The sequence below is a fragment of the Opisthocomus hoazin genome, chromosome 27, assembly GCF_030867145.1.
Source record: "Opisthocomus hoazin isolate bOpiHoa1 chromosome 27, bOpiHoa1.hap1, whole genome shotgun sequence".
Classification (NCBI taxonomy): domain Eukaryota; kingdom Metazoa; phylum Chordata; class Aves; order Opisthocomiformes; family Opisthocomidae; genus Opisthocomus; species Opisthocomus hoazin.
Window position 1 is genome coordinate 5,419,251 of NC_134440.1, and position 25,128 is coordinate 5,444,378.

Here is a 25,128-nt window from a genome sequence, read left to right on the forward strand (position 1 = left end):
CCCACGCCACCACCACCCTTCCTTCACGGTCACCCGCTCCCATCTGGGGACACTGGGGCTGGAGAAGATGATGGCACCGATCCCCTACCAGCCCCAGCTCTACCGACCTCCCCCAGAGCCCCCACCACCCTGTGCCCACCCTCGTCCCCCCCCAGAGATGAGTGGTGCCGCTGGCAGGAGTATAAATATTTTATTGCTGCTGTGCTGGGGTGTGTGGGGCGCAGGGGGGCTGGCACAGGCCCCCAGGGCCGGGTGGGTCTGTGGGTGCGTGTGTCAGTGACAGGGCGCTGCCCGGAGAAGCAAAGGGGCACAGAGGGTGCTGGCAGGGGCCTGGCCCCCCCGCCGTGCCACTGGCTGTGCCACCGAGCCCTGCGGCACTGCCGCGCTGGCAGGGGCTCATCGGCCCTGCTCCTGCAGCCGCTGCATCCGCAGGATCTGGCACAGGAGCCTCTGCACGTCCTCGTCCATGTGGCCCTGGGGTGGAGGGGACATTGGTGAGGACGTCAGAGGGGACATCAGGGAGTCTCTGCGCGTGGCCCAAGCACCCCGGGGTTGGCAGTCCCCGGATCCAGCCCCTTGCTGCCTCCCACGTGCACGCGGGCACAGGTGTGTGGCTGGCTGGTGCCCCAGTCCTCCATACCAGTCTCCCCAGTTCCCCCACAGCCACATCCCCACCTCACCTGCACTGCATAGAGCAAGTGGCTGCGGTAGAGCGTCACCACCTTGCTGTGCCGCATTTCTGTCTCCTGCAAGAGAGCGAGCGGGTTTGAGCAGGGAGCCAGGGGCTTCTGGAAAGCCGGAACCCCCCAGGCAATGGCCACAAAGCCCCCCCGGTACCCACCGCCAGCTTCTGCTCCAGCGCCTGGATCCTGGCCTGGAGGGCGGCAGCGTCGGGGGGTGACTGCAGCGGTCCCCGGGCCTCGGGGAGAGCGTTCAGGGCTTCCTTCAGCCTGAAGACCTCCTTGGAGAGCTCGGTGATCTGCACAGCGCAGAGAGGTTACAGGGACCCAGGGACCCCTCACCCCAACTCCCCCGGGGTCCGCCCACGGCCGTGCCCACGGAGAGCCAAAGGGGAAGAGCCAGGAGAGTGGCAAGTCCGCACGCAGGGGATGCACGCGTCCGTGTTGGCACTTACGTGTGCAAGCGTGCATGGATGTGCAGGTGCATGCAGGGATGTGCACTTGTGTGTGCATGTGTGTGTACACATATAGGCATGTGTGCATGTACATGTGTGCACACACGTGTGTGCATGTGTCTCCCCTGCGACCCGGCCAGCTGGGCTCACCCGAGCAGCGCCCGGGGCCACCATTTTGTAGAATCACAGGATGGTTTGGGCTGGGAGGGACCTCTCCAGGCCACCCAGTCCAACCCCCTGCCATCAGCAGGGACATCTTCCACTGGATCGGGCTGCTCAGAGCCCCGTCCAGCCTGGCCTTGGATGTTCCCAGGGATGGGGCATCTCCCGCCTCTCTGGGCAACCTGTGCCAGGGTTTCACCACCCTCATTGTAAAAAATTTCTTCCTTATATCTAGTTTAACTTAACCTCCCTTAGTTTTCCCCACCCAGGAGCCCCTCGCCAACCCCCGACACCTCCTCCCCATCCCCTACCTTCCTGTCCCTGTCCCTGACCAGCCGGGCCGACTCCTCGGCGTGGCCGTGGAGCTCCCGCAGCCTCCGCGCCTCCTCCTGCGCCTCCGCCAGCTGCTTCTGCGCGGCGGCCAGCCGCTCCTCCGCCGCCTGCCGCTCGCTCTTCATGAAGAGCGCCTGCCGCTGCACCCGGAACACCTCCTCGCACGTCTTCTCGTGCCGCCGCGACAGCTCGCCCAGCCGCTGGGCCAGCGCCGCCGCCTCGGCCCGCAGCCCCTCCTGCGCCGCCTCGTGCTCCGCGCGCGGCACCGCCGCCGCCAGCGCGGCCTCCAGCCCGGCGGCCTCGCGCCCCTTGGCCTCCGCCGCCGCCTCCAGCTGCGCCGCCCGCTCCCGCAGCGCCCGCGCCTGCTCCTCCAGCGCCGACGTGGCTCGGGCGTGCTCCTCCCGCCGCTCCCGGCCCTCAGCCTCCGCCCGCCGCAGCCGCGCCAGGGCCTCCTCGTGCTCCCGCCGCCCCACCGGCCGGCCGGCCAGCTGCTCCCGCAGGGTGCCCAGCTCGGCCTCCCTGCGACCCAGCGTCTCCCGCAGCTGCCCCAGCTGCGCCGTCACCTCCTCGTGCTGCCGCACCAGCTCCGCCACCCGTCGCTCCAGCACCCCCGGCTCCGGCTCGCCCGCCGCCCGCCAGTCCCGCGCCTTGGCCTCCAGCTCCCGCCGCAGCGCCTGCGCCTCCGCCTCCGCCCGCCCGCAGCGCTCCAGCAAGGCCTCCTTCTCCCTCGACGCCTCCTCCAGCGAAGCCCCCAGGGAGGCCGTCGCCTCCACGGCCTCCAGACGGGCCTGCAGCTCCTTCACCCGCCGCTCCCGCTCCTCCAGCGCCGCCTGCGCCTGCCGCAGGGCTGCCCGGGCCTCTGCCAGCTCGGTGCCGGCCTCCCGCTCTGCCACCACGGAGGAGGAGGAGGAGGAGGAGGTCTGCGTGCATGGCACCCGCAGCTCGCCCAGCGCCGCCTTGCACTCGCCCCACGTCCAGGCCGGCTCCTCGGCGAGCCGCTGCGCCGCGCTCCCCTCCGGGATTTGCTCTGAGGCAGCCGTCTGTCCCTCCGGCTGCTCACCGGCCTCGTCCCTCGCACCCGTGCCCCGCGGCCGCTCCGAGCCCTGCGCCCGCAGCCGCTCCAGCTCGCGCTGGAGAGCGTTGTAGAGGCTGGCGGGCACAAACTCCCCCGGGGTGGACGGGTTGCTCTCATCCCGCTCGTAGTTCTCCAGCACCTGCCGAGGAGATGGTGAGGCCACCAAGGGCCAGGGGACGGAGGCAGGGAGGGACAGACGGACAGACGGGGACCTGCCTGTATTTTCTCCCTCAGCTCCTGGTTCTGCACAGTGAGGGACTGCACCTGCCCTTGCAGCGTGGCCAGCAGCTCCTCGGCCGAGGGGCTCAGCGTCTTCTTGGAGAGCAGCAGCTCTGCCCCTGCGGGGTGCGGGGACTCTGGTGCATGCCTGCCCATGCCCCCGCTCCCTGCCGTGGGGTGCCACCTCCCCGAGGGCTGCCCAGGGAAGTCAAGCCCTCCCCGAGGGCTTCCCCTACCTGGGAAGTCAAGCGGGTCTCCCTCCTCGTCCTGCAGCGTCTCGATGTCGTAGCTGGTGTTCTCCTTCTCGTTCTGGGGGTACAGAGTGGCAGGCGTCAGCCCCTGCGCACCCCCGCCCCTGGCACTGCCAGCTACTGCCCGCACCTACCTCCAGCGAGGACAAGCGGCTCTGCAGAGCCTCCACCTCCTTGCCCAGCCGCTCCTTCTCACCATCCCGCACCGCCAGCCGCTCCTCCAGCTCCTGGATCTGTGGGGCAGGACATGGACATGAGCATGGGGTCCCTTTCGCTCGCACCAGAGCCCCGATGGCATCCCCAGCACCAGGACCCCTCAGAGAGCCGAGGCCACCCATGACCTCCTCGCCAGCCTCACCTGCTTCTCCATGGAGCGCAGGGAGCCCTCGTCCAGCTCTGCCCGCTAGCAGGACACAGAGAGAACACAGGGAGGGATAAACGCTGTCCCCATCCCTCCCATCCCCTCCGCTCCCGAGGGACGTGGTGGCATCTCCCCCACCACTCTGTGCCTCGCTGGTACCTCCCGTCTCTGCTTCTCCTGCTGCTCCAAGCCCCGGATCTTCTGCAGGAACTGGGCCCGCTCCTGCCGCAGCCGTACGATCTCCTCGTAGGCGTCCCGGTCCTCCTGCAGATGAGCGGCCAAGCCTCAGTGCCGGGCACTGCCAGCCCCCTCCCTGCTGCCGGCCCCGTCCCTGGCAGAGGGGCTGTGGCAGGCGGAGCGCAGCCAGGCTCAGCGGCGGCTCTCTGGGCACCACGTGCCCCCATGGGTGAGCCACGCTCCGGGCTTTTTGATACCAGAGAGAGAATTAAAGGCTCTGGCAGGGCACAGACCCCCCTCTCAGTGCCAGCACAGCCCCCTGGGCAAGGGGTGTCAGGTGTGGAACTCAGGGGCACCCCTCTCTCACCTGGCTGGGGGTCCCCAGGGGAGGCAGGGGGGCTTTCCTCTTCCTTGGGGTGCTGTTCTTCTCCCTGACGGACGACTGGCTGGGTGAAGACGTCTGCAGAGACACCAGGGCAGAGGGGACATCACATCTAAAGTGGCCTCCCTCCTTCCTGACCCATTGCCAACCTGGAGAGCCCCAGGTCTCCTGGGGACTCCCCCCCAGGGGCTGGGCCAGCCCTGGTGAGAGGTGGGCAGCCAGGCAGCCCCTTACCTGGGACGTCTGCTCAGTTTCCTCTTCTGTGGGCCAGAGGAGGAGGAAAGAGAAATTGGGGAGGTTTAGGGGATCGTAGGGGTGGGCACAGCAGGCAGAGCCCACGTGGGTGCAGGGGCACCTCTGAATGTGCTCGTACAGGGGTGGGCACTCGGGGGTACACGCACACACGCGGGCACAGAGCGGCACGTGTGCGTACAAGGGGCACACGCAGGCAGGCAAACATGGGGACACACGTGGTTGTGTGACTGCGGGGATGCACATATGTGCGCGGACACGGGGAGACATGCACACGCAGCCACACGTACAAACACACCGGCTGATACACACGTGTGAACATGCGTGTGCAAGCATGTGCAGACACTGAGACAGGCAAGCGAGGCTCAGCACCACCTCCCAGCCCTCAGCTGGTGGGGAGGGCCTCAGCATGGGCGAAGGGTGGGAAAAGGGGGCAGGTGCCCCCCAGCCTTGCTCAGCCTCCCCCAGCCATGGGGTGGACACCCCGGTGGGTGGGTTCCCCGCGGACAAGGAGCACCAGCGTGGCAGGGCTGCCTCACCGCTGGCCCAGGACCGGCGCTGCGCAGCCTCTTGCAGGAAGTGCTGGATGAGCGCGTTGCCCGTGGCCAGGCTGTAGTGCGCGGCGTCGTGACCCGTGGAGTCCACCATGGCCACCCGGGCACCGGCGTTGACGAGCACCTCCACCGTCTCCACGCTGCCGTTCTCGCAGGCCAGCATCAAGGCGGTCCTGGGCAGAGTGGGGAGAGGAGAGGTGAAGGGGGCCATCCCCTCCGTCTCCCCGTCCACCCCCAGTCCCCACCAGTGCAGGCTCACCTCCCCTGCAGGTCCCGGCAGTTGACAGCCGCGCCGCGGTGCAGCAGGTACCGGCACAGCTCCGAGTGGCTCATCTTGGCGGCAACGATCAGCGGCGTGGAGCCGTCCTGGGCAAGGTCAGGCTGGGTGAGGCTGCGCAGACGAAGCTCAGATCCCCCCGTGGGCCACCCCGCTCCGGTTATCTCCCGGATTTCCACATCCCAGTTCACGGTGTGTTTTCATCCCAGCTACTGCCAGCGGCTGCCTTCCACCCCAGACGCTGCTGCATTTCCCAGGCAGCCCCAGCCTGGCCCCTTGCTGCTCCGCACAGCATTGCAGGGCGAGGAGCAGAGGGATCTCACCTTGTCCTTGACGTTCAAGGAAGCCTTGAAATCACAGAGGATCTCCGAGCACGAGATGCAGCCGCTGACAGCTGGGGAGAAGGACAGAGGCTGAGGACCTGCGTCCCGCTGGGACATGAGCGGGACGGGGCTGGCACCGTCCCCACTCACCTGCGTGGTGCAGCGCTGTTCGGCCGCTGCCATCGGCCACATCCACGGGGCAGGAGGCCTGAGGGAGAGAGCCTGGGTTACAGGAGGACAGGGGACAGACAGACTGCTCGAGTGGACGTGGCTCTGGGGCATGGCAGAGGGCCCAGCAGGTGCCAGGAACCACCATGTCAACCAGCACCACTGGCGAGGGAAGGGAGTTCAAGGACAGAGGACCCCTCGCTGGCACAGCACCCATCCTCCCTCGCAGCACCGTGTTCCCGGCCCCGGTACCTGCAACAGCTTGCTGACGCACTGTGGGTGGCCATGCTTGGATGCCAGGTGCAGGGCAGTGTAACCTGGGGAGAGGGACAGATGGACAGGTCAGAGGTCAGGCAGTGGGTCTGTGGCAGAGGGGACCAGTTAGGGGACAGACATACAGGAGGATCTGCTGGACTGGGATTGAGGGGGAATGGGACACCCCAGGAGCACCATCACTCAGTGCTTGAGTTCCCGTAGGAAGTGGGACAATTTACAGCCCCTGCAGCTGTGGCCGTCACCTCTGGCCCCTCAGCCTCAACACCCACCGGCGGGTGGGAACAACCAGGGTGTGCTGGTGGCCCTGGGTGGTCCACAGCATCAGCCGGGGGTACGTGGTAGCCATGCCCTCACCTGAGCTGTCCTTGGTCATGGCATCCACGCCGTGGGCCAGCATGGCTTCCAGGCAGTCCACGTTCCCTCGCATGGCGGCCAGGTGGAACCTGCAGCAAGACCAGGGGCTGTCGGACTCACGTCCCCGGCCCCCAGCCTTGTCCCCAGCCCTGCGTCCCCGGTGTCCCGGGCCGTGGGTCAGCACTTACGCGGATTTGCCCTCCGAGTCCAGCTTGGTGGGGACCAGGCTCTTGCGCACGAGGAGTGATGTCACCCTCCCGGCATCGTTGTAGTCCACAGCTTGCAGGAGCTTCTCATCATTCTTTGTCCAGTCCTGGCTCTACAATGAAGCCAAGAGGAGGCTGTGATGGCTGCGCCGTCCCCGGGGACAGGCAGGGTGCTGGGCTGGGCTCGGGTGCCTGTCCTCACCCCCATCCCTGCTGTCTTCCACTGTCCCTGTCCCCTGGGGTGGCCATCTTTGGGCCACCCCCTTTCCCAGTGCTGTGGCATCTGCCCCAGGTATGGAGGGTTTAGCTGGGACAGCTGACTGGGGGGGGGGATCCCCTTCAGCCCCCCCCCATCTCCAGTTTGCAGCTCACAGACCGGGAGATTTACAGAGCTGCCCCAGTTCAGCTGTGCATGGGACAGGATGTGACCAGCTAGGATTTGGGAGCGAGCCGACACTGCCTGCTTGTCCCTGCCCCAGGGTTTGTCCCCGCCATCCCAGTGATCCCCCTGCTAAACACGGCCAGCACCCAGGAGGTGCCCGAGCCCCATCCCTGCCCAGGTCTCTCCACCGAGCCCCTTCCCAGCCCTGCGCTGCTCCCCACCGAGGACGGGACCAAGGCAGGGCGAGCACAGCTCACAGCGAGACCAGTTCCCCCGAGATGGCCCCAGCCTCCCTGGGATTTACAGGGCACAATCCTGCGCAGGATCGGGGCTGGATGGGGGGGGCTTGCTGGCCCAGTGGTCCTGCATGTCCCCCTCCCGAGGGAGCGACCCGCAGCGGGACAGGACCAGCACGGGAAGCCCTGGGTTCACCCCGCAGCCTGTGACGACAAACCGGAGCTCGCTGCGGCCGCGGTGGCAGGAAATGGATGTCACCTTTCGGGAGCCGCTTGCGTCCTGTCCCTCGCCAGCCTGGTGCCCAGTGCCGGGCACCGGACCAGTGCCACCACGCCTGCCCGGTGCCCCTGCAAGCCCCTCCAGCCCTCCGGGGCCAGGGGACCCCGTCCAAGGGTGGGGAATAAACCAGTCTCCCAGGGTTACTGGGCAAACTGGGAGGGTGGTGCCCGCTCCCCCCCCGTACCCTTGTCATGCAAGGACAAAGCAGGTTGGAGAGGACGAAGCCGGGGATGGGGATGGAGGGGGTCCAGGTGGGGTGGGGGTGACACAGCTTACCCCGGAGGACGGGACCAAGGGGGAGCAGCGATGGAGGACAGGGACGTACCGCGAAGGAGGCAGCGGCACAGAGGCAGATCTGCTTCATGGTGCTGAGGAGGAGGCGGCGGGCAGCCATGCATCCCTCGCCCCCCGCCCGGGCAAGGGCAGGCTGGGGCTCCAGGCCGCGGACCCCAGACCCCGGCTCGGTCCAGCATCGCCGCCCGGGCGGGAGCTGGGTCCTGCCGCAGTGGGAGCCAGGATCCGCCTCCCTCCATCCCTCCGTCCCTCCTTCTTTCCCTCCCTCCCTCCCTCCCTCCTCAGCATCCAGAGCTCCAGGCATCCCCGCATCCCTGCCGCTACCGAGCAGGTACCAAGGTCCCAGTCAGGGACCAGCACCCAGGCTGGTCCCAGTTAAAGCGGGAAGCGTTGGGGGTGGGGGGAGCAGCTTTCTCACCCCATGCTCAAGCTGAGGCAGCAATGCACCCCCAAACCAAGGGGATAAGCATCCTCCTGCTACCCAGATCCTGCTCCCCGAGGAAGGGATGTGGGTCCCCCAGCCCTGGGGTGCACAGGCTTCCCTCCCGCCACAGCCCTGGGGCCAAGGGAGGGGCAGGACCCCCTGCCTGCATCTCCGGGGTGCGGCAAACTCTCCTCAAGGAGGGAACCCCAAAATTCAAAGGGTCCCTGGAAGAGCCCCAGAGGCAGTAGGGCAGCAGGAGCCTCTCACTCCTCCCCACTCACAAAAGTGTCCAGGGCAGTGTGGGGAAACTGAGGCACGGAGCACCCCAAGCAGGGCAGGCCTGCAGACTCCACGTGGGGGGCTTCAGCCCGTGTCCATGTGTCCCCAACCATGTGTCCCCAGTGCACAGGTCTGCCCAGTGCTGCCATGGGCACCGGGGACAGCACTGGCACCCTCTGCCCGATGCGATGCGGAGGATGCGGCACCCTGCCAGGCTGGTGCTGAATAATTGAGGAGCATCGACATGCCGGCTCTGCTGGCTGTGGCAGCTGGAAAGCTGGCAGCCGTCCCCAGGGAGGGGACAGGGAGGGGACCTGCGACCTGTTTCCCTCTCCCTGGCGCTGCCTTTTTTTCCTTTGTTCTGCCCCGCTCCCAGCAATGGCCCTGGGAGCACCCTTGGGTGCTCTGGGAGCTCGATACCACCAGCCAGGGTGGCAGTGCCAACCTCCACGGGGCTGCCATCCCCATGGTGAGCAGCCACCCCACATCCCAGGGCACGTCCCCATGTCCCTGTGACACTGGGGACATCCTGGGGAAGATCCCCATGTCCTCACATCCCTGTGAAACTCGGGACATCCCGGAACAGGACCCCATGGACATCCTAGGGCAGGTCCCCATGTCCCCATAGACATCCCGGGGCAGGTCCCTGTGTCCCTGTGAAACCTGGGTCATCTGAGGACATGTCCCCATGGACATCCCAGAGCAAGTCCCCATGTCCCTGGGAATGGCACTCACGTCCACCTTCTTGAACTTGGCCTTCAGGCTCTTCATGGCGGCTCCAGCCTCAGCCCCGTGACACCTGGACGGGGGACGGCCGTGCTCGAGGGTCTCTCCCCCACCGATTCCGGCTCAGCCGCCTCCAGACCCACTGCTCCCGGAGCCCCGTCCTCGCCTGCCGTGTCCCCACCGGCCGCAGTGCCCGGAGAGGGGCCACCGGGCGCGGGGGAATTGGGTTACAGCCCGGCTGCGGTTACAGCTCCAGCGCTGGGCAGCCGGGGGGGCTCCGGGGGCCCAGCCCCGCTCGGGGGGAGGGGGTCTGCTTGCACCCCTGATGTGCCCTGGGAGACGGAGGTGAGGGGCCAGGCCCGGAGGGGAGCTGGGGGGTCTGGGGGCAGCAGACCCTGGCCCCCTCGGGAGTCTGGGGCTGCAGGCGGTGTGGGGCACGGTGGGCCCTGACCTGCTGGCACCCCCTGCCCATCCCCAGCACCCCTTGACCTTCCCCAGCACCCCTTGACCTTCCCAGTACCCCCCGCCCATTCCTGGCACCCCCCTGCCCTTCCCAGCATCCCTGCCCTTCCCAGTACTCCCTGCCCATCCCCTGCACCCCCTACCCATCCCCAGCACCCCTTGACCTTCCCTGGCACCCCTTGACCTTCCTGGTACCCTTTGCCCTTGCCAGCACCCCCTGCCCATCCCCTGCACCCCCTACCCATCCCCAGCACCCCTTGACCTTCCCTGGCACCCTCTCTCCTTCCCAGAACCCGCTGCCCTTGCTGGCACCCATTGCCCATCCCTGGCACCCCTTGCCCATCCCCAGCACCCCCTTCCCATCCCCGGCACCCCCTGCCCTTCCTGGCACCCTTTGCCCATCCCTGGCACCCTCTCTCCTTCCCAGCACCCTCTTCCCATCCCTGGCACCCCCTGCCCTCTCGCCCCCCGCCCCTTATCACAGCCCAGGGGACGGGGACAGGGGTGGGAGCCGAGGCCCGGCAGGATGAGGGCAGCCGCCCCCCCCAGCTCCCTCTCGCCCGACACAAAGATGGCGGCGCCGCCCTCCCCCAGGCCCCGCCCTCTCCCGGGCCCCGCCCGCCCTCGCGCCCCGCCCGCCGCCGCCTCGCCGCGCGCTTCCGCCCGCCCGCGGGGCCGGTAACAATGCGCGCTCCGGCGGCCGGGGCGGGCCATGGCGGTGAATTACGCGGCCGGGCTCTCGCCCTACTCGGACAAGGGCAAGTGCGGCCTCCCCGAGGTGAGCGCGGCGCGGCGGGGGCCGGCCCCGCCCGGGGCCTGCTCCGGCCGGGCGGGTTTCCGTGGCAACCGGGCCCTCGGCCCCCACGGGGGTCTCCGGCGGGGAGCCCAGCGCCAGGGACCCTTTGTGTGTCCCCAGGCCCACCCCGTGGTTCCCTCCGTGTCCCCTCCCAGCCCCATGGCTCCCTCCTTGTCCCCCACCGCACGGCCTCCTCTGTGTCCCCTCCCAGCCCCACGGCTCCCTCCGTGTGTCCCTCAGCATCAGGGACCCCTTTGTGTGTGTCCCCCAGCCCCATGGCTGCCTCCTTGTCGTCCCCCCCAGCTCCATGGCTCCTTCCGTGTCTCCCCCAGGGCCAGGGACCCCTTTGTGTGTCCCCAGGCCCACCTCATGGCTCCCTCCTTGTCCCCCACGCTGCTCCATGGCTCCCTCCTTGTCCCCCCCCCCCCAACCCCATAGCTCCCTCCTTGTCCCCCCCCGCCAGCCCCATGCCTCCCTCCTTGTCCCCCCCTAAGCCCATGCCTCCCTCCTTGTCCCCCCACCAGCCCTATGGCTCCCTCCTTGTCCCCCCCTAACCCCATGGCTCCCTCCTTGTCCCCCCTAACCCCATGCCTCCCTTCTTGTCCCCCCCGCCAGCCTCATGGCTCCCTCCTTGTCCCCTACCCCACGGCTCCCTCTTTGTCCCCGTCCCCCCCCAGCCCCATGGCTCCCTCCTTGTCGTTGTCCTCCAGGCCCGGCGCCATCCCCCTGTTTTGTGCCCCCCCGTAACAGGGCCTCCAGCCGCGTGGGACCCCCGTGCACTCCCAGCGGGGCTCCCCGGGGGTGGGCGCGAGGGGTCCATCCCCGGCACCGCGGGGGTGATCCCAGCCCCGTGCCCCCAGCAGCTTAAAGCAGGTTTTGGGGTGGGGGGACAGGGACGTGCAGGGCCTCGCTCCCTGTCCCCAGGACACCGGGCTGGAGCAGCCTCTCGCAGGAGCGAAATCCAGTGCCAGAAAGCTGAGTGGGCACAGGGTCCCGTCCACCCACAGCGTCCCCACGTCCCCCACCTCTGTGGCTCGCTGTCCCGCGGCCCTGTCCTGCCCGTGGAGCCGTGGCTGCGCCGGTGACAGCTGGAGCTGAGCACACGTGGGGTGGCACCGGCTTCAGCCCTGTCCTCCCACTGCCCGGCAGTGCCCTGGAGCCCAGCCACTTCTCGGGGTGTCAGCTGCCTGTCAGCAAGAAATACCCTCCTCTGCGTTGGGTGTTTGAAGCCCTTACCCTGCCTGGAGACGGTTTATACAACGCTGTTGCTCTCTGATTAAATGCTTTTATCGTTAACAAATGCGAAATCTTCTTCCCTTTCATGGATGGGAAAGAATTGGGGTTTTACTGGGCCTTTGTGCCGGGAGGTGTGTGGGATCTGTCCCTGCAGCTCTCCATGCCTGTGGCGCTTTGTCTCTGCTGCTCAGATCTTTGACCCGCCGGAGGATGTGGAGAGGAAGGTGCGGGAGCTGGCGGACATGATCAGGAGTTCCTCCAACGTGGTGTTTCACACGGGGGCTGGAATCAGCACCGCCTCGGGGATTCCCGACTTCAGGTAAGGGCGGTGGGCAGCGGGCGAGGGGTTGGGAGGGTGGCACCTCCTCCGAGTCCGTCCCGCACCTTGTAAAGCTCTGCGCTGCGCTTCCCGCTGCCCCCGCCAGCCCTACTCCATGCCCTGTCTGGCCCGGGGTCCAGCTGGACATACCCCTTCCCTACTGCGCCCGTGTTTGACGTGGAGCCGTGCCCACAGAAGCCCTGCGTGCACTCTGCTTGCATCAACGAGAAAAGCCGCTGGTGATCCACGATATTCGTTTGGCCGTGCCGTGCTCATCCTCCATGGATGGGGCTTGTGGTGCCTTTACAACTGGTTTCTTAGAGCCTGAGCTCTCAGTTCTCGCTCTTTCTGTCCCCGTTGCTGCAGGGGGCCCAATGGCGTCTGGACTATGGAAGAGAAGGGGCTCTCCCCAAAATTTGACACCACGTTTGAGAACGCCAGGCCCTCCAAGACTCACATGGCGCTGCTGGGGCTGCAGAGAGTCGGCATCCTGAAATTCCTGGTCAGCCAGAACGTGGACGGTCTTCACGTGCGGTCAGGATTCCCACGGTACTGCCTCTCCCGCCCCGTCTCCGGGCCCCTCGGGCCGTTCCCGGCCGCCGGCGCGTGGCTGCTCTTGCTGCCCGATTCGCGTGGCCTCGCGTGCAAGCGTTTGATGCCGGGGCTTGATTTCCGAGGCTGGCTTGGAAGCTGTCTGCCATGTCTAATACAGGGAGTGGAAACTGGAAGGGGTACATAAATCAGCTTGAATTTAGAGCAGAGAGGTTATGGTAAGAATTCAGAGGGTGATGAAATGGAGCCAGCCTGAGTCGATGCTCTTTAGAAGTGCACCCAGAAGCCATTTGTTCACAAGAAAAACGAACGGGTCGCGGTGTCGGGCTGTCGCGTGCTGCCACCCATCAGCTGAGCGGCTGTAGCTGTCGGTGTCACCGTGAGCAGCCCGGCTGCGTGGGTGCCTGGGGGCTTGTGGCCCCGGGGAGTTGAGATGTTGGCTTCAGGTCGGGTCCGTGCTCCTGGGAGCTGGGCTCAGAGCTGCGCTCAGGTCCTTTCCACTGGCTCTGTACCCATCAGAGGGGCGAAGGGGCAGGAGGGAGGACAAGAGCAGCTGAAACTGCTCCTGCTGCTCGCAGAGATGCGTGTCGCCCTGTTTTACCAGCGCTGCTAGAGACGTCTCCCAGCACTGGATCTTGTGCTATTTTACAATTTGCTTAAACTGAATTTCTTGAGAGAGAATAAAGGCGGTGCTGCCCCAGTGATGAAACCACGCAGGGGCCCAAATGGCCTTAAAGAGTATTTTGCCTTTCAATAAATTTGCAAGACTGCAAGGGCAGCAAGACGGAGAGAGGGAGCCCCACGGTCGGAACTGGTCGGACTTACCGGCTGCGGTCTCTGATTTCCTCGCCTGCTGCGATGAGATCAGGGATCCCGCGTCACCGTGTTCCCTCCACGGGGAGCTGCGACGTGTGGGAGGAGAGGGTACCAGATCTCCGCTCTCTGCGTGGGTGGGGACTGAAGTGCGTTTAGCAGCGCGGTGGCTGTTTCAGAGATGTCCTCAGAAAACCTGCCTTTCCATTAGCACTTAGGGCAACAGGCCCTTTTCCCTTCAGGAAACTTCGGCCTCTCATAATACCCATTTCCAGCACTTAAGACCAGCGAGCGATTGTCTCGTGAGCCAAACTGCTTGGAGCTGCCTGGAAAGGAAAAGGGAGAGCAGCTGAATTCAAGTAAGAAAATAAAATGGAGTTGGGATGAGAACAAGGAGCGTGAGTGGGACCTCGGAGAAGACGCAACTCACAAATGTCTCCAGCCATCACGGGCTGAGCAGAGAGCTGCCTCGAGGGGGTATTTCCTATTATTAAAAGACCCGAGTCCCAGTTCCTGCTCCTAGCACCCCATGTGCCTTTTTAAACTAAACAACCATGGGAAAAAAAAATAGGAAATATAATGAGCAGAACTCAGCTGTGCTCCCTGCAGCCGAGTGCCTCTGGCTCCTGCTCTGGTTTAGCACAGCTCTTCCGCCCAAGCGAAGCATGTGCTTAAGTAAGCGCTGCTGAACTGGGGCCAAAATGGGGGAAATCAAGTCAGTCCTGTCTCCATCCACACTGGAGGAGGTTCCCATCACCGTGAGGCTCGCGGGGACGCAGGGAGACCGTGGCTTGGCTTTTCTTTAGCTTCTGCGCTTTGAGGTTGGTGCTGAGCTCGAGGGGGTTTTAGTCAAAACGAGTGGCGAAGGGCTGGAACCGTGCAAGGACGGAGCGAACTGCCGAGTGCTGAGAAAAGCCAAGATCCTGGTGACTACCGGGTGCAGAGATTTGAGGCTGGGTTAGAACTGGTGCTGTGGATGGAAGGATTTAAAATTAAAAAGCCAGGACATGCTGTCCCTCCCCGTAGGCCCGATTGTGGTGGCCGTAGTGTAGTGCTTTCATGATGGAAACGAACCCGTGGCGCAGACGGCCTCTCGCCAGGATCTGAACGCGTCCTCGGCGTCTCCGCTGCCCCGCGAGCAGGACAGCTCTGCCCAAACTCCCTTGGAACGGTATTTCTTGTGTTAAGTGCACGAAGCGGTGCTCAGTGTGCCGTGGTTTTGCCAGCGCCTGCTTGCCATGTGTGTGACAGCCACACTCGGCACAGGGAAGCCCCCGCGCTCGGTGGCCAGGCCAGCGGTCTCTGCCAGACCAGCTGCCTCCCTGCAGCAAGGCCACGTTGTTTTGGAGCACTCAGTGTCCCCAGAGCCTGCCCGGCCCTGGCCCCTTGCTCTGAGGCAGCCATGGAGGAACAATCCCAGGAACCAGTACGGGCTGGGGCGGCCCTGCTGGAGAGCGGCTCTGCAGAGAGGTACTGGGAGTGCTGGGGGATGACAGGTTAACCACGAGCCAGCAGCGTGCCCTGGGTGCCAAGAAGGCCAATGGCATCCTGGGGTGCATTCAGAGGAGCGTGGCCAGCAGGTCAGGGAGGTTCTCCTTCCCCTCTGCTCTGCCCTGGTGAGGCCCCATCTGCAGTTCTGCGTCCAGTTCTGGGCTCCCCAGTTCAAGAAAGATGAGGAGCTACTGGAGAGAGTCCAGCGGAGGGCTACGAGGATGATGAGGGGACTGGAGCATCTCTCCTATGAGGAGAGGCTGAGGGAGCTGGGCTTGTTCAGCCTGGAGAAGAGAAGGCTGAGAGGGGACCTTATAAATATCTGCAGGGCGGGTGTCAGGAGGACAGGGCCAGACTCTGTTCAGTGGTGCCCAGCGACAGGACAAGGGGCTATGGGCACAAACTGAAGCAGAGGAAGCTCCAGCTGAACCCGAGGAAGAACTTCTTCCCTCTGAGGGTGACGGAGCCCTGGCCCAGGCTGCCCAGGGAGGCTGTGGAGTCTCCTTCTCTGGAGATATTCCAGACCCGCCTGGCCGCGGTGCTGTGCAGCCTGCTCTGGGTGACCCTGCTTGGGCAGGGGGTTGGGCTGGGTGACCCACAGAGGGCCCTGCCAACCCTGAACATTCTGTGATTCCTCCCGGTGCTGCCCTTGTGCTGGGGCACTGTCCCCAGGCCATGGCGGAACGTCCCTGCCACCCCACGTCACCTGGCAGGTCTGATCCGGTGGAGCTGGAAAGTGGGGAGTCCCTTGAGGTGCAGATCCCCAGCGAGGAGCGGGGTTTGGGCACCTTCCTGCGGTGCCCCAGGGCTTTCCACCCTTCCTCAGCTCACCTCTGCCATTTCTCCCGCAGGGACAAGTTGGCTGAGCTCCACGGGAACATGTTTGTGGAAGAGTGCGTGAAATGCGGCAAGTACGTGAGCCCCGAGCGCGGGGACGGCATCGGCGGGGCGGGGGCTTTGTTGCCGTCCCCAGGGAACGCCGGAGGCCCGGCACACGCCATGCGCAGTCTGCCTGGCAGATTTCTAGCGCAGTGTGCGTGGGGTCGTGGACAGATCTGTCCATCCAAATCCCAAACCCTGTCAGGTGGTGGGAAATGAACATTTTGGGATTTCTCCGTTGCCTGGGAGGCCCTCGGCAAATCCTGCTCGTCGTGGCGAGGCGGATGTGGCAGCAGGGCTGCCTGCGGCAGGGTCTGTGCCTGCCAGCTGGAGAGGGGAGAGGAGGTTGCTACGAGCTGGGTTTTCCATCCCGGTTTGTGGCAGACCCCTGGGGCTGCTGGTCGGAGCTGCTGGCACCAGCGCCCGCTTAGAGGCACGGGCAGAGATGGGTGGTGGGCTGCCATTCTCCGCTCACTGCCCGTGGCTCTGAGCCATCGCCTGCTTCCTCGGGGTCTGTGGTGTGAGGTGTGCTGATCGCAGGGGGGACATCTCACCCCGGGTGCCACCTCCCTGCGTGTCTGGCCCTGAACGTCACCGTCTCTCTTGCAGGCAGTACGTGCGGGACACGGTGGTGGGCAGCATGGGGCTGAAGCCGACGGGCAGGCTGTGCAGCGTCTCCAAAGCCCGGGGGCTGCGGGCCTGCAGGTACCTCTGCCGGGGCACGGGGCGGGGGCTCCCGAGGGGCCGTGGGGTGGCAGGGACCCCCTTTGCCCGAGCGAGTGGCTCTGGTGTCTGCAGGGCTGGGCCGACAGTCCGTCCCGCTCGGGCGAAGCAGCAGCTGGTGCAGGGGAGATGGGAAACCAGCACCCACATCCCAAGGAGTCCCAGCCTCCTCGGGAGGGTTTCCCCACACTGATAACCTGAGCGTGTCCTGGCGCAGGAGGATGCCCCGCTGTGGGGTGGCAGCTCCAGAGAGCCCCTTCCCCTCCAGCAGGATACGGCCGCTGCCCTGGTGCTGCTTGCCGCCAGTAGGGAAGCGTAGATCAGAGTTTCCAGCTCTGCAGCTGGAGGTACCCCGAGGTGATCTGGCATCCAGGCGTGTTCCACGTGCCCCTCGTGCTTCCTCACCCAGGCTCACCGGGCCCAGCCCGGCTGCTTTTCTCATCCAGGCCGGTGGCAGAGCTGGGGGCTCCAAGCCGCGGGACGGAGCTCTGCTGGCTCAGCTCTGATGCTGGGAAGTGAAAGGCGCATCCCAGCTCTGAACTGGGACAGCAGAACAGCTGGGCTTTGGTGGCGTTGCAGCACCAGCCACGAAATCCCTCACGCAGGTGAATTTCTGTGCCTTCCCTTGCCGGCCGGTGGGCTCCCTCGGCTTGTCTGGGCTCCGTCTGTCCCTTCGCAGTGCTCAGCCTGGGAGGGTGGGACAGGAGCTGAGTCACTGTCACCTCTCCCAGGGCAGCTGTGCTGCCTGGTCCTGCCTGGCATGGGGAAACACTGGTCTCTGTGTGTTTTCCAGAGGGAAGTTAAGAGACACTATTCTGGACTGGGAAGATTCCCTGCCCGACCGTGACCTCACGCTGGCGGACGAAGCCTGCAGGTACTGGGCTTGGGCTCCTCACGCCGTGGCGGCTGCTGGCTCCTGCGGCTCGTGGTGCCCCGGGAGGCTGCGCGGGCTCGCTGTGCTCTGCCCGGGGTCCCTGTCCTCTGCCCACACCACAGTGGCCCTTGGGCCAGCCCTGCCTGGCTTTGTTTGTCATGTTTTGTGCCTCGCAGCCCTGAGGCTGCACCCACAGCACGGCAACACCCAGCCCTCTCCCCAGAAAGTGGCTGAGAGAAACCGCTGCAAATTCTGGCCACGGCTTTGCTTCCTAGCTGGGAAGCTTGGAGACTCCACACTGGAGCAGGGTAGGAGAAGCAGCCGGCAAACAGCCACAGCTTTTTCTCTATGCTGGATGTTTTGTCTCCTCCCCGCAGGAAAGCCGATCTCTCCGTCACTCTGGGGACCTCCCTGCAGATCAAACCCAGCGGCAACCTCCCGCTGATCACGAAGAAGAGAGGAGGGAAGCTGGTCATAGTCAACCTACAAGCAACCAAACACGTGAGTGAGAGCGTCCTCGCTGCTCTGCGCTCGGAGCAGGTTGCTCTGCGCTGCTCCTTTCCCCTCGCGTCACTGTGTCGGCCCCATCGCAGTTTAGTCCCTGCGCGTTGTCCCCTCCCAGGCGGCCAGACGGAAGAGTGGCCTCGCTTAGCAAGCAGACAGGCTGGGCTTCCCTCGTTGGAGGGATTAAACCTGCAACTCCTGATAAACACCTAGAAATGGAAGGTAAATCTTAGGAGCGCAATAAAAACTCAGCCCAAAGCCTGGTGTATCCTCCGGTGAATCACGGTCCGATGAAATAACTGCAGACACATAACCCACGTCACGGGGCGGAGGAGTCTGGTTCATGTTCAGCAGTGGTTTTGGTGCCCTAATTGTCCAAAGTCTTTTGAATAACCAGAGCTGGGGGGTTTCTGGGATGTCGTTAGAGCTCCCTTGTCCCTGTCCCACTCTGTCCTGGGCTCGCTAGCCCAGCTCTGCATCTGTGTCCCCGCCTCTGGGCTGTGTTCCAAGCTGGGGACAGCCTGCCCACACCCTGTCAGCCCGCGGCGTAGCCGGGGAGCGGTGCCAGACGGGGTCAGGGGCTCAGTTCGTGTTCCACCAGGGCTGATGTCTCGGGGACGGGAGCTCTGGAGCCTGCGTGCAGCTGAGCCATCACCCAGGCCCTGTCCTCACGCGCTCCCTGGGAGGGGACGTTTGTCCCCAGGCGCTGTGTTTGTCCCCTAACGCCGTGCTTGCCCTTGCTCGCCCCAGGACAGACAGGCCGACCTGCGCATCCACGCCTACGTCGATGATGTCATGACAAAGCTGATGAAGCACTTGGGGCTGGAGGTCCCGGAGTGGACAGGGCCGGTGGTGGTGGAAAGCGCTGAGCTCACCGAGCCCGAAGAGCTCTTCACATTCGACCCCGGGGCTCACGCGCTGCGGAAGGAGGAGCCCCTCTCCCAGCACAACGGCACGGGTGGGCTGCGCCCTGACCTTGGGACCACGCTGGTGGAGCGCCGTGACAGTCTGAAGCAGGAGAGTCCCAGCCCGGACACGGGGCCAACGACAGTGAAGAAGATGAAGGTGGAGCCTCTCCTCACCTGACCCAGACTGTTCCCTGTCTGTCCAGACACTCGTCTGTGCCGCTTTTCCTACCGACTTTTTTTTATACCCTCAAACATTGTCTCCTTTTTTATGTAAGTATTAAATACACTCGAGTCGTGTGTGTGGGGCAGCTGCACCCACCGGCCCCGGAAGGGTGTTGCCTGCTTGAAATGTCCCGAGCATCGCATTCCTTCTCTGCGAGGAGATGGCTGTGGGGTCCAGCAGACCTTGGGGGGCAGAGGGAGGAGGGTGCTGGGCGCTGGGCTGGGGACCCACGGGGGGGTCACTGGGGCAGCTGGCGCCGTCTCGGATGAAGCTGGGGCTGGGCAGCGGTGGGGTGAGCTGTGGAGCCGGTCCCGTGCGCGCCGGTGGTCTGGGGGATGTCGCTGGGTGGTGGAAGGGGACTGGTGCAGGGCTGGGAGCTGTGGGACGGTGCCCCAGGCCTGCTGCTCCCGGCCGCCCCGGGCTGGGCCTGGCCACACGTCCCAGCTCGGCTGGACACTGGTGCCTCCTGGCAGCTGGGCTCTGGGCGTTGCTGGCCCAAGGGTCCTTGGAACCCTGTAGATTGCCCTGTGGTAAACTAAAGCAGGTAGATTTTCTCCAAAATACCTTTTATTTAGAGATGAAAATGAAGCTTAAAAAAAAAACTCCCAACAACAAAACCGACCAGTTGCAACACCAGTAGCCGACCAGCCCAGGGCCCTTCCGGTCCCCTCATCCCCCTCCTGAGCGACCCAGCGCCCCTTCTGCAACTCCCGCTGCACCCGCGGGGCAGGAGCAGCCCCCTCCCTCCCAGTAAGGCCAATGGGAACCGGTCTCATCTTCCCAGTTCACAGATACAAGCAAAGCCAAGCGGGTCCAGCACCTGCCCGTGCCTGGAGGCAGATCCTAGAGGGGCCATGCCGAGGGCCAGTCCCACAGGGGCTGAGGTGCTGAGCCACCCCTTGCACCCCCCGTGCTCCCTGGGTGCTCCTTAAAGCTCCGCGGCCGGCTCCAGCACCGTGGGCCGCCTGTGGCCAGCCTTGGTCCAAGCCAGCGACGCCAGGCCGTGGTGTGGCGCGGTGCCGTCCGCAGACGCGGCGTCGGCTCGATCCCCGTCCCCAGGGCTCAGCCCCTCCGAGGCAAGCGGCTGCGTGCTGTTACGGGGGGAGGCTTTGTCCGGGCGTGGGGTGAACGCGCGGCTGCCGAAGGCTTCGTGCAGGGTCTCGGGGGCTTCGTCCAGGTGCTCCGGCCACAGCGGCTCCGGGGGCTTCTCGTCGCCGGCCTGGGGCTGTGTGTAAGCCACGCGGGAGGCGGCCGCGTTGTGCAGGGACCTGGAGAAAACTGAGTGCGAAGCAGGGTCAGGGTCCACTCCCGTGCCCCGCGGTCCCGGCACAGCCCTGGCCCAGCCCTCACCTCGCACGGGTCCAAAGTCACCGTCTGCCTCGGCCTTGCTGCGGGCAAAGGGGCTGATGGAGGGGAAGATGATGAGGGCGAAAGAGAGCAGCAGGACCTGCGGGCAGAGGAGGGACCAGGTTCTGGGACTTGGCTCTCAGAGAGGGGGCTGGGGGCAGAACAAGAATGGCGTCCCTCCATCCCTCCGGGTGCACGGGCCCCTGCCAGCACACCTCCCTCCCTCCCTCCCTTCCTCCATCCATCCATCCTCGCATGCCTCCATCCCTTCCTCCATCCATCCTTGCATGCCTCCATCCCTTCCTCCATCCATCCTTTCCTCCATCCATCCATCCCTTCCTTCCTCCATCCATCCCTTCCTTCCTCCCTCCATCCATCCATCCTTGCATGCCTCCATCCCTTCTTCCATCCATCCATCCATCCAACCCCGGAGTGTCTATCCCTCTGCCTTAGCACACGTCCATCCCTCCGTCCGTCCCCGTGAGCACATCTCCGTGGCTCTGAGCGTCCCCCCCTCCCTCGAAGGAGGCCGGAGGGGGGGGTCTGGGGGCTCCACACACCGTGATGCAGGTTCCCGTCTGCGCTGCCTTGTTGCTTGACTGTACCACGAGGGCCTGGAGCTTCTTCAGCTGCTCCAGGAGGGACCTGGGGACCAGGAGAGCCCGTCAGCACCTCCGAGCCCCTCCTGCCCCCCACAGGTTTGGCCTGGGGCGGGGGGGGGGGAGTCCCAGCCCCATCCTACCCCCCCGTTGTCCCCATCCTGCCCCGGGAACACCTACGAGTTCTGCTTCTCCAGGTGCAGGACCTTCCTCTGCAGCTCCTGGTTCTGGGCCGTGCAGGCCGACATCCTGGGGGACAGGGAGAGGGGGAGCAGGTCGGGGGGGGCAGCTGGGGGGGCTGGCGAGGAGCACCGTGCCCACCGCCTGTTAGCTGGGTGCCCCCAGGGTGCCCGGGCAGGGGGTTCGGCCCCGGGGCTGGGGTCTGGGGGCCGTACCGGCTCTCCAGCCCATCGATGTACTCCTTCTTCTTCTTGCGGCTCTCCTGAGCCGACTGCTTGTTCCTGATCTTCCGCCGGATCTTCTTCAGCACCCGCTCCTCGTACTGGGGAAACTGGGGGGGTCAGGGCCGCCGGGGCTGGGACCCCCCCAAGTCTGCGCCCTTCCTGGGCACAGTGGGACCCACCTTGGTGAGGGGCAGCTGCGTGGGCAGGGACACCCCCTCCTTCGCCAGCAGCTTCTTCTCGTCCTCGGTCAGCACCAGCTCCTGGAAGTGGCCCTGGCTCTGCCTCAGCAGGGAGCTGGGCACCTGCGGCTGCTGCGGGGCCGCGGGTGGGGGACAGCGGTGGGGTCACCCCAGGCACCACAGCGGGGACCACGGGGTGGGGATGAGGATGGGATCGTGGTCCAGGATGGGACCGTGGCGCGGGAAATGTGGGGATGGGGAGGGGTGGGGAGTGGATCCTGGTCTGGGACGGGGAGGGAAAGGGAAGGGACCGTGGTCCAGGGAAGGGGACGGGGAGGTACGGGCAAAGGGACAAGGATGGGACTGTGCTTCAGGGTGAGGATGGGATCGTGGTCCAGAAGGGATGAGGATGAGGATGGGGATGAGGATGCAATCATGGTCCGGAAAGGACAGGGGTGAGGATGGGGACGGGGTCATGGTCCAGGAGGGGACAAGGCTGGGGCTACAGAGCGATGGGGACACAGGGGTGGGACTCACGGCATCAGAGCTGCCCGAGAGCAGCAGGTCCTTGACGGTGAGGGTGCAGGACGCGGGCGGGGGGACCACAGGCAGGTCCTGGCTCTCCTCCAGGAAGAAGCCGGGGTGCCACATGTCTGAGTGAGGGGAGAGCGGGGTCTGTCAGCAGTCTGCGTCCCCTTCAATCCCCAGTGTCCCCAGGGCAGGACCCTCACCCCTGCCACGGCCCCAGCGCTGCGGTGACTTGGTGCCACCTACCAGGCCAGTGGCTCCGGACTCTGTCCCCCCAGACTGTCCCTCTGATCCTGCTCCAGCCCCCCTGAACACCCTGCACTGCTCAGCTCAGCACCCCCAGCCCCCCCAAACCTCCCTTTTCTTCCAGTCTCCCCCACCAATGCCAGTCTGCCCAGTTCACTCCAGTTCCCAAGCTCTCCCCACTCCCCCCCCCCAGTCCTCCAGACCTCCCAGTTCTCCCCAGTCTGCCCAGTTTCCTCACTATCCCCGAGACACCCCAGCTCTCCATCCCCCTCGCCTCCCCAGCATCCCCAACCCCTCCAGTGCTCACAGCCTGGTCCTTTGCCCGGTCTCTCCCCCGTGGCTCACCCAGGTCGATGGAGACCTCGGGGTGCGGGACCCCAGCCCCCCCCAGGAGGGGCAGAGCCCGGCAGGGGTTGGCGTAGGGGTACAGGACCTCGCCGGGACCCCCGTCACAGCACCTGGGGGGGCTGTCGAGCTGGTCGGAGGGGGGGTCCTCAGAGACCCCGCTGTCGCTGGTGGCCGGGGACCAGCTAGGGGAGTCTGATGCCGAGTCCCCAGAGCCCAGGATGGAGCTGAGGAAGTCCTCGCTGTCGTGGGCACGCTGCGGGGACACAGGTGCCCGTCACCGTGGGGTGCCCGTCACCCCGGGGTGCCCAGAGGAGCTGCCCGCGCCGCAGGGTGGTCCCAGCTCTTGGGCAAGGCATGGGAATGGGGGTCTCCTCCAGAGCCAGAGACTCACCCCGTCCTCATGCCAGGCGCCCGGCGGCGGCCCCAGCTCCACGCCGTGGAGGATCCCGTCCTGGCGGTCAAAGAGGAGGTCCAGCAGGTCCAGGCTGTCGAGGCTGCCCACGCCAGAGGCCATGGCTGCGAGGTGGCAGAGGGTCAGGTCCCCAGTCTGGTCCCTGTGATTGCCCCCCCCTCCCTCCCCCATCCTCCAAGCTGCACGGCCCCAGGGACACCCTGAATCGTGGGAGCATGTTTGGGCAGGGGGATACGTGTGCAGAATCACAGGGAGCTGTATCTACACCCGTGTGCATGCGTGTGACTGCATGTGTGACCAGGTGGATGTCTGTATCTACACGCGTGTGCAGAGCTGGGTGTCTATGGAACCACACGACCACGCAATGTGCACGTGTGTGCCCACGCAGACACGGGTGTGTGAACACGCACACACACATGTGCCGGCACCGGTATGTGAGCACACATGGGCACATCTGGCAAAGCCCCACGTGCACACGTGCGGGAGGGAGAGCACGGGCATGAAGGGTCCCCCCAGCCTCCTTCCAGCAGCTGAAACTCCCAAATCCTCTCTTTTTTCCCCCAAGAGACTGGCACAGGCAGGGGCTCCCGGACAGCCCCCAGCTGCCCCAGCCCCACTGTGCCCCCGAGTGCAGGAGCAGGATGAGTGCCCAGACCCGAGGGCTGGGTCAGGTCCCCCTTCCAGCCCTGTCCCAAAGAAGATCCAGAAGATCAGGTTAATCATTTTGGATGGCAAGCGGAGGGGAGGAGACTGCTGCCACCAGCCGGCCCCGAGGAGGGGACTCAGCCCCCTCTGCCACCACCACCCCAAACACTACTTGAGACCCCAGACTCACAGAAAACCAACGGACCAACAGACCAGTTGCCCAACCGGACAATCAGTTGACTGACAACCCAACTAACCGACCGCCTGACCAACCAGTTGATCAACTGACCAACTGGTTGACCGGCCAAATCAATGAACCAACCAAGAAACAGACTGACTGGTCAACCTATCGGCCAACTGACCAACTGATTGACTGACCAAATAACCAACCCACTAACCAACTGACTGACCAGTCAACTGTCTGCTTGACTGATCAACCAACCCACCACCCAACTACCCAACCCACCACCCAACTACGCAACCCACCACTCAACTACCCAACCCACTCCACCCAACCCATCACCCAAAGGCCTTTCCCAACCTATTAAGCACGGACTCTGGTGTCCTTCAAGCCCGGTTTGGGGACGATTGTTGTTACCATGATGTTTTTGGATGGCCAGCCCAGGCAAGGGGCTTTACTGCACCCGGTCCTTCATCCTCAGTCCTTCCAGTGAGCCCTTATGGCCCCTTGGGACCATCAGGTAGAGGGACCCTGTTGAGCGCTGGTGGCCAGGACATACCTGTGTGAGATCCCACTCTCACAGATCCGTCCCGTCTTCTCAACCCCCTCAGTGCGCAGGGGAGCGGGGCGGACACCGAGCCCGGTCACCTCCTCCTCCGTGGTGCCCTGACCCGAGTGGCAAAGTTTAAACTCCAACTGCACAGAAATAACATCCCAGATTGCAAAACCTCTGGTCCCTGATTGGGGACGGCGGTGAGCAATGGCAGGGCCGGACCCGCTGCGCCCCGTAACTCATTAGCCAAATGTTTTTGTCCTCCTCCGCCGAGCGGGGCGGGAGGGACGCGGGGCTGGCGAGCGAAGTCCGAGCGCTGTGATTGCCCGTGAACTTTCACCCACTTTTGGGGGCAATTTCCCTTTTTTCAGACAAGCGTATCGGCATTAATCACATTTCACGGGCGTCGAGAACATCCGGGGAAGACACTGACTTGGACTTTACCACCCGCGGTTTCCTCCACAGCCACCCTGTGCCCCGCACGCTGTCCCCCACGGGCCCAACGCGCTGCCGTTCGATGGCCGCCGCCTCCGTCCCCCGCCATCGCCCCGCAGCGAGGCTCAGCCCAACGCGTGACACCAATGTCGCCCGTGTCGCCCATGTCTGTCATCCCCCGGCTCCCTGCCCGCAGGGAGGGGACGGGTGACCCAGGCGTGGCGCGGCGACAGGGCCTCGTCCCGCTATCGCCCGCTCGACGCCCTCTGCCCCGGGCGGCCCCGCTTTATGGCGGAGCCGGGAACCCCTGGAACCGAGCAAAGGGCGCCTGGGCAGGGGCTGGGG

General features: G+C 65.2%; 4 protein-coding genes across 7 annotated transcripts in view; 2 read left to right on the plus strand and 2 right to left on the minus strand.

The window, feature by feature from the left end:
- The window catches only part of DAPK3 (death associated protein kinase 3), a 183,039-nt gene that overhangs the window by 73,659 nt on the left and 84,252 nt on the right, over positions 1-25,128 (plus strand). The window lies entirely within an intron of this gene.
- On the minus strand, positions 172-9,411 carry ANKRD24 (ankyrin repeat domain 24). 2 transcript variants are annotated; one of them, XM_075444044.1, is made up of 19 exons: positions 9,136-9,411; positions 6,488-6,618; positions 6,300-6,388; positions 5,922-5,986; positions 5,652-5,709; positions 5,502-5,572; positions 5,161-5,267; positions 4,887-5,074; positions 4,330-4,355; positions 4,081-4,173; positions 3,696-3,800; positions 3,534-3,578; positions 3,310-3,408; positions 3,161-3,233; positions 2,922-3,043; positions 1,609-2,844; positions 842-979; positions 681-746; positions 172-474 (listed from the first exon to the last, which is right to left on the minus strand). In XM_075444044.1, the coding sequence occupies exons 1-19, from the start codon at positions 9,169-9,171 to the stop codon at positions 397-399; spliced, it is 2,826 nt and encodes a 941-aa protein (XP_075300159.1). In that variant the 5' UTR covers positions 9,172-9,411; the 3' UTR covers positions 172-396. The 2 variants fall into 2 exon arrangements, with proteins under 2 accessions (XP_075300159.1, XP_075300158.1); XM_075444043.1 differs by lacking the exon at positions 9,136-9,411 and adding an exon at positions 7,729-7,910.
- On the plus strand, positions 10,226-19,013 carry SIRT6 (sirtuin 6). Its single transcript, XM_075444065.1, has 8 exons — positions 10,226-10,366; positions 11,812-11,939; positions 12,306-12,488; positions 15,647-15,706; positions 16,284-16,379; positions 17,191-17,271; positions 17,649-17,772; positions 18,526-19,013. Exons 1-8 carry the CDS (start codon positions 10,301-10,303, stop codon positions 18,859-18,861), a joined length of 1,074 nt encoding a protein of 357 aa, XP_075300180.1. The 5' UTR covers positions 10,226-10,300; the 3' UTR covers positions 18,862-19,013.
- Positions 19,477-24,486, minus strand: CREB3L3 (cAMP responsive element binding protein 3 like 3). Of its 3 annotated transcripts, none has more exons than XM_075444433.1 (10): positions 24,355-24,486; positions 22,949-23,073; positions 22,555-22,810; positions 21,973-22,088; positions 21,436-21,528; positions 21,248-21,354; positions 21,033-21,101; positions 20,814-20,898; positions 20,257-20,353; positions 19,477-20,184 (listed from the first exon to the last, which is right to left on the minus strand). In XM_075444433.1, exons 2-10 carry the CDS (start codon positions 23,069-23,071, stop codon positions 19,835-19,837), a joined length of 1,296 nt encoding a protein of 431 aa, XP_075300548.1. In that variant the 5' UTR covers positions 23,072-23,073; positions 24,355-24,486; the 3' UTR covers positions 19,477-19,834. The 3 variants fall into 3 exon arrangements, with proteins under 3 accessions (XP_075300548.1, XP_075300547.1, XP_075300549.1); XM_075444432.1 differs by having other exon boundaries at positions 21,436-21,567; XM_075444434.1 differs by lacking the exon at positions 24,355-24,486 and having other exon boundaries at positions 21,436-21,567; positions 22,668-22,810; positions 22,949-23,032.